The 8,146-nt window shown below is 31.4% G+C and overlaps 1 protein-coding gene across 1 annotated transcript; it reads left to right on the forward strand.

The window, feature by feature from the left end:
• The first annotated feature begins 6,897 nt into the window (after positions 1-6,897).
• Positions 6,898-7,635, forward strand: LOC107058250 (agamous-like MADS-box protein AGL80). The gene has a single exon (XM_015303726.1). It carries the CDS (start codon positions 6,898-6,900, stop codon positions 7,633-7,635), a length of 738 nt encoding a protein of 245 aa, XP_015159212.1.
• The last annotated feature ends 511 nt before the right edge of the window (positions 7,636-8,146 follow it).

Below are 8,146 nucleotides of genomic sequence, written 5' to 3' on the forward strand. Positions count from 1 at the left end.
AAGGTGCCTATCGTCCCCGCTTAAGGTCCAAGAGGCATTGGACTACTTGTTGGAGGTTTTAGACTAAAAATAAAATAAAGACTTTTAATAGGCCCACCTAGACACCAAGTCAAACAAATAGGACCTTCATTTAGCACGTAAAATCTCAAGTTGGCCTCTAGATTTTAATTTAAACCTTCTAGCAAACACACATAAAGTGAAAGGTTTCATGCGAGTGTGTGCACATATAAAACAGGCAGCAAGCAACATAACAATATAACAGTTTAAAAGGGCAATTAGTTATGACATAAGGCAGATTCTAGTTGTAAACTGATTTAAACAGTGGCAAAGGGTATCACAGATACAGGAAATAATTTTTTAGAGCAGTAGCAGGTCAACTTATTAATACAAATATTTATTTTAAGTAGCAATCAGTTTATAGATGCATGAATTAATCAGTAGCTGATTCTAAGTGGCAAAATTATGATGCAGAGATTAATATTTAAAGCGGAGTTGAATTAGGGTAGCAAGTGGCATATGCAATAGATCATTAGTAGCTTATTTTATCCGGGCAGATTAGTATCATACTGAATTATATTGATTAACATACTAGAAGAGGACAATAATTTATTTTATTTATAAGAATAAAGCAAAAAATAATTTATTATAATGCAAAAAAAAACAAAATATTATTCTGAGCAAATTTAAATCGGGGCAGCAAATATTTAAAGCGGATGCAGAAAATTATTAAACTTCATCTTTTAGGTAAGATTTCATGAAACTGCAGCAGAAAAATGCATAAAAAGTAACTCGGTTATTTAACATGCTAACAATTAATTGATTTATTTTAACTGACCGAAAACAATTATAATGCAAAAAAGTTACCAGCGGGAAGTGAATATGCCGAGATTTATCTTAATTTTTAACATGCTAGACTTAGTTAATAATACCTAAGAACATGATTTCGAAGTGACTGAAAGGGTCAAACATATTGCACAAGCTTAAGAAACATGTTGCATAACTCCTATAGGCATGATTTTCTAGAACCCCAAATGACAAATGAAGTAAAAAAAAAACCTTATGATCATTATATTATTGAGAAAACCTATAGGCATGGTATCTATATTAATTCCAACATGCGACATATTATTGAGCAAAGCAATTATTTATTTTACCATTTTTTATAGAATTGTGATTCCAAACATGGCAACATAGATCAACTTGTAAAGGTCACGCTAATTATTTATTATTACATGCTAAGATTGCATTATAACAAGTTTATTACTTATTTTAGACATAATTAGTTAACATGAAATGGTCAACATAGAACGTGTTTACAACTTAAAGCAATTAAATATCGGCAAGACCATTTTATTTTAAGTAGATTTAGAGCAAGGAATGACCACACAATTAAATCACACTCCTATGAGCATGTTATCTAACAAGTTGTGATAATATAACAAGTAGCATGTAAACCCCTCCCCCTTTAGACGATCCCCCAATACATTTTACATATAGAGAGTTAGAGAGTTACTACAAGCTTATTACAAATTCGTATAAAAGAACCATGAATACAAAGTAAAACTTGAAGCAAAATAGTCCCATCCGGAATTTTATCCCCCGGCGACTCTTCAATCTAGTGCTCAAGGTTTCCAAATGCCCTGCTAATTTTAAAGAACAATACACTACAAACAACACATAATAGCAACTACTTATGCTTAGACATGATAGAACAACAAATCACACATATATAATCACACATAGCAAAATGGAGGAGAGAACTGACCTGGATGCTTCCTTTTATTATTATCCGATTTTTTTTTGGACTCATGCATAACAAGTAACTAAATAGTGATGCAAGAATAAAAATTAAATACATGTGTGAAGAGCACCAACCGGTTAAGCAGTTAAAATATATCAGCAATGGAGACAAACTTAACCCAGAGAATGACCCGAACACAGCAAAACAGCAACACAGAGATGAACTTTAATTAACCGGAAGATCTTAATTCTTTTTCATAGTATAGAGAGCAATATTATTTTGCTTAGAATTAGAATATGTGAGCAAGTTAGGACGTGAGTAAAATGTATGAATGTCTGGATGTCTGTGTGTGTGTGTGAAGGGTCTGATTATTTATAGTGAAGGGGAGGGCATAAATAAGGGAAAGAAATAAATTAAGGAGTCAATTACTATTATTTTCCTTATTTCAAAATAGAGCCAAATCAGATTTATTCCAATTATTATTTTTTTTACCAAATATAAACAAGTAAGAAGCTGATTACTATCATTAAGGACAATTAGTTGCTGGCAGATTATGCACAATTAGCTACAAGGAAATAATTATTTTAAGGAAAGGGAAATCAATTAAGGGAAACCAATTAAATTCAACAAATGAGCCAAAATCAGTCAGTAATATTCCCGAACCAAATTGAGCAACTTACTATAACAAGAAACATGTTAACATATATCCAAATTTTAAGAGGAGGTCAACTAAGGAGCCAAATTAAAGAAAGGAATTGATTTTAGGTCAATCAAATATCTATTTTCCTTAACAAATAGAGAGTAAAAAAATAAAATTAGTACGATTCTTTTACCTTAATCGAACACAATTTTTTTTACAAAAATAAAACAAGTGAGCAAATGCTTCAATTTATTTAAGACAAGCAAATAAGCCATTCAGGATAACCAATTGATGTAATGTAAAACAATATAAGGAGAGATATATTAAGGACTAAATTATGTATACTTACCATAATGTCACGAGTAAGGATCTGTTCCCAACTTAATTAAGACAGAGAAACAGTCAAAATATAGAGGGCAAAGGGGAGAGATAGACATATTAAAGGAAAGCAATATTTATGCGTAAATCCAATGTCAAGACATATGATTTCACCCACTTATTTCCAGCAATTAATTTGTAGACATCTAACAAATTTTAATCGAGCCAGTAAAATCAACCTAGAGTCAATTAGCATAAAATATGAAACTTGCGCCAAAATTTAAGCATATTCACTAGATTAGAAGCAATTAGATTAGTTTATTTTTATTTTTACCAAGGTCCACTCAATCAGATCACTAAACGAGGGAAATAAGCAAGCACAAACTTCTAATCTTAAGCAAAGTTTTGATACAAATTTGATCACATATCATATTGACATGAATAACTTCAGCAGTATAACAATTCGAGGCATGCTATAATCCATTCCAAGGGACTAAATCATATAACATAAGGGGATATTATAAGGTTTTAAGAAACAATTTCAAAGAATCACAAATAATGGCATATGTTTAACATGAGATAATTTCACATACGATGTTGAAGCATGCATTGAAATCAGTCACACAAAGAGAAAAAAAAATAAATAATAAAATATACCTTCACGGATCTGTTAAGATCCGTCTTTAATGACCTCGAGATTTCTAAAATAAAAGGGTCCGCCAGATCTCGATGCTGCTGGCCGGAGCTGCTGGAGTGGCTGGCTGCTGCTGGTTGCTGTTCGCCAGAGCTGCTGGTTGCTGCTGCTTGACGGCCAAGAGGGAGAGAAGGCGGTCGCCTGGCTGTTGCCGGAGCTGCTGGTTTCGCCGATGCTCCCTACCTTGAGCCAAGAGGGAGAGAAGGCGGTCGCCTGGCTGCTGCCGGAGCTGCTGGTTTCGCTGATGCTCCCTACCTTGTCGAAAAATAGAGGAGAGAGGAAGGAGAGGGAGAGAGAAACAGCTGCCACCAGCAAGTGGTGGCAATTTTCGCCGGAAAGATGGAGAGGAGAGTTGAGAGGCGGCTGCTAGAGTGGAGAGGAGAGAATAGAGTAAAATGTTAGGGTTCAGAGTCTTTTCTTTAGAATAGGAAGGTTTTGGAGGTTTAATCTGGACCATTGATTTAATTAGAGATGAAGGGCTAGGATTCGATCTTGGACCTAACTTAAAAGATGGACGGATGAGATTAAATCACTTGGAATTTGAATTTGGAATAAGAAAGGCTAAAATTGAAATAGGAATGGCTAGAATTGACATGAAAGGGTGGCTATAATTGCAATACGATTGAAATTGGAATAGGCTAGAATCAAAAGGAATTAGAATAAAATAGGTTAACATTTAAATGATTTTGAGGAAACTTAAAAGGAATGCTATCCAATTTAATACTACAAACATTATAATATTTTTATATAACTAAAATCACTTAGATTTTAAAACATTTAAATAAAATAAATATTTTTAGTTTTACTAATAATTTTGAAAATATCTTAATGATTTATGATAATTTTAAAAAGCACACATACTAAAGTACAATTTTAGACAAAATCAACTAAAATTTAGAATTCCAAAATACATTTTAAAAGCGTACTTAATCGGATAACATTTCCAATATTATTAAAGGTCGGTCAAAATTGGGTGTCAACACTACTTCTTCCCACTTCTTTCCGTACTAGTTCCCTTGAAACGTACCTATGTTTCTAGTTGAATTCTACACTCTAAGGTACGTCTTAAAAACATGAAATCATCCATAACATGAGATCATGAACCTTGAATCCATAATTCAATTCAAGGAAAGTTAAGAGTCAAGTTTTTATTAAGAATATATTCAATTATTGATAAGTTTTTTTTTTTTTTTTAAAAAAAGGTTGTTGTCAAATTGAAAGAGTATTGATATCACATTCTCCGAATAGTGGCTATTATAGCCATAGAGGAACTCTGATATACGCAGCCTCAGAATGTTTAGTGTATGGGATTCACGGTAGAGCCGTTGATATTTGGGCACTTGGCTGCATTGTGGTGGAGATCAGAGGCGTATCCAGGATTTCGGCTAGATGGGTGCACGATTACGAAAAAATGTATCTCTAATATAAATTTAATCGATTTGACTTTTAGTTCGTAATATGAATCATTAAAGTTTAAAAATTATAGGTCCAAAATATATAATACTACTAGTTTTAAATTTTAATATACACATTTGATTTAATTATATAAAAAATTTACAATGCTAAATTTTTTAGGAATTCTCAATGTAACACACTTGAAATTTTTGAAAGAATAAAGGAAAAAAATAAAAGAAAAATTAGTTGAAACGATAAAAGTGTAACTGATCGATAATCACTTGGAAAAATGTTACTTAAAGAGACAAGATAGATATAAGATTTAAATTTCTATCTCTCACTTAGAGAAGTGCACCCAATCATCATCGCATTATTATATGATACTTTAAATATGGGTTCACACATCTATATTTAAATATTTTTTTTAAAATATAACACTACTATATATAATCTAGAGAGGGGAACATGGGTTCACGTGAACCCACGGCACCCCCTCTAGATACGCCTCTGGATAAGATTATGACACGTGTATATATTCGTTAGTATTTAGTTCGGAGGTATATTTATCTTTTTTCCCTATTTGGTTTAATCCAAAAAGTGCCTTTTTGATTTCAATCCAAAAGGTGTCTTTTCTAATTTTCCATTTACACCTCAAATCCTCAAACTTTGAGGTTTAAAACTTTTAACCGTTAAGCTCGATAAGTGAAGACTATAATATGATATAGACTTTCTTGTAGTTACAAGGTGAAATGGGGGAGACAAAAGATTCAACTAGATTTAAAGTGTGACCTTTTTTAGCTGTTAAATTTAATTCTAAAAAAGTATGGTATGAGATAATTATATTGTAGTTATGGTCATTGTTTGTTCTTTCTTTTTTGCTTATACTAATAAACTTTTTTATAAAGTTGATTAGGGGAAGGCGGGATGATAGTCATAAAAGTTCTATAAAAGTTGTGTGAATGAAGAGATTAATGTAACCTAAAAGCCAAGACTTGTTTTTTTCTTGGTAGCAAAACTTGATCGCCTAATGCTAAGAATTGTTTCGGAGAAAGAAAACTTCATTAATTAGATTTAAATTGTGATTTTTTTAAATTTAAACTTAACGCAAAAATAATAATAATATATGACATAAACTCAATATACTTGTTGTTCTTTCTTTCTCTTTGGCTCACAAAGATAGACATTAGCTAATAAACATCGGATAAATTTAAATATAGATCCCAATATGATAAAAATTTAATTTAGATACCATAATGGAAGAAATCTCATTAGAGTAAAATGTCTGTTCTCACTTGATAAAATATAGTAAGACAGTCTACAAGTAATTCTTCTTCTTCTTGAGTATTTTTCTTTAAAAGAAAAAAAAATCTTTTTCTTTTCCCACTGTAAACACATTAATTTGATTGGTGTTTTTTGTAATTATTTTAAATTGATTTGCCTCAAGACCAATTTAGAAGAAATTTTAAGGTGAGTTAAGTGACTGGTTGGTGAGTATCAGACACTAATAAAAACAAATTTAAGTCTTTAATATATTTGAAAGCATTATAAAATTTCTGTTAAATATTGTTTCTTTCAAAATTAGATAAAATAATAATGTGTTTCTATAAGCGCTGCAACAACAATAATCATACACATATCACCATTTAATATTCAATGCATATTTGTATTTTATTAAATTAATCATTAAATTCATTATTATATGTATATTGAAATATTTATGTATGACATGATGTGTCAAAATTCTTACTTAATATGTTTACTTGTTTCCATCTTTAAATTTGTACATTCATAAATAAAAATATACAAAAAAAAAAAAACTAACTTGGCTAATGAAAAATATTAGTTATTACTCTATAACCATTTTTTGTAGATTTAAACCAACTAAATTATTTTCCTAATAAGAAAAGTTTGACTCAAAAAATTGATCATAATAAGAGTTGAGCCATAAACTACATTTATTTTAAGATGATAGTCCTCATTTAATTTTATGCCAAAAATAGAATGACAACTAAGAATCCTCTAATTCAAATTATTCAAAATCAAAATTCCCTCCCTATAAATTGAAATCGATCCTAGGAAAAGAAACATACAACAACAACAATAACAACAATGCCTAGAAAGAAAGTGAAGTTAGCTTTTATTGAAAATAGCACTGCGAGGAAAGTCTCATATAGAAAAAGACAGAAAGGGTTCTTGACAAAGGCCCGTGAACTTAGCACCCTTTGTAATGTTGAAATAGCTGCCGTTATCTATAGTCCTTACCACAATGAACCTATGATATTTCCAAATAATGATGTTGTTACCAACACCTTTACAAGGTTCCGGGAGTTGTCAGAATTGGAGAAATCAAAAAACATGGTGACACAAGAAAATTTCACCAAGCAAAGGATCCAGAAAATGGAGGAACAACTCGGGAAGGTAAGAAAGGAAAACAGAGTCAGGGATTTCACAAACAAGATGTATGAAATGTTGAATGGAGAAGATATTCCTAACGGTATACACGTTTACGATCTCAACGATCTGAGTTACGTGATCAACCAAAACCTTAAACAGGTAAGCGAAGCAATCAAAACAAAGGTCAATGGAGAGGGACTCATATTATCTACACCAGTGTTACCACAAATGAACCCTTCAATGAATATCCCCATAACGGATGCATCAGTGCCAATAAATAACCAACAGAGTTACTTTGTTAGCGTTCAACAGAGTCCTGCATTGTCTGAGATGTTTGACTGGAGCGATGATCTGATGAATTTGGACTGGAGTGATTTGATGACTTTACTTGATGAGCCATCTTTCAATAACACTAATGTTCAAGATCCAAATCACAACAACGATAATTTATAAGGATCTAAGACTAATATATGTCTCTTTCAATTACTATTGTTTTGTATGTCCATGTTATTTGATGGACTGTCTCTGTCTTTTATTAGTTTGCATAACTAAGTTGCATTATATGATTCTCAATACTCTTTTCTCATATCCTCATTTGAAATGTCCATCCGTTATGTTTCTTCTTCTTCTTTTTTTTCAAAATTTGTTGTTTCATTTACTTATTAAATTTATGGTCAATTTTTTCTTAATGTTTACTAGATACTCTTATAGTCTTATACTTATTTGCGCCTTTATTACTATTGTTATTACAAATGTTATTGTTGTTTTTAGTATGGTTTTCAACCATGGTATTATGTTGCTATTAAATTGAGATGGGTTTAAATGGAAACATGACCGGTAAAAGCTTTAACTTGTGTAAGATTGAGACATTATTAGACAATGCTAGTCTAGGCTCTTCTAGGAGCCCAAGTGATCTTGGAGGAGGGTTGTTTAATTTGCCTGGGTGATTGATCCTGCCATAATG

Source organism: Solanum tuberosum, unplaced genomic scaffold, assembly GCF_000226075.1.
Source record: "Solanum tuberosum cultivar DM 1-3 516 R44 unplaced genomic scaffold, SolTub_3.0 scf00453, whole genome shotgun sequence".
Classification (NCBI taxonomy): Eukaryota; Viridiplantae; Streptophyta; class Magnoliopsida; order Solanales; family Solanaceae; genus Solanum; species Solanum tuberosum.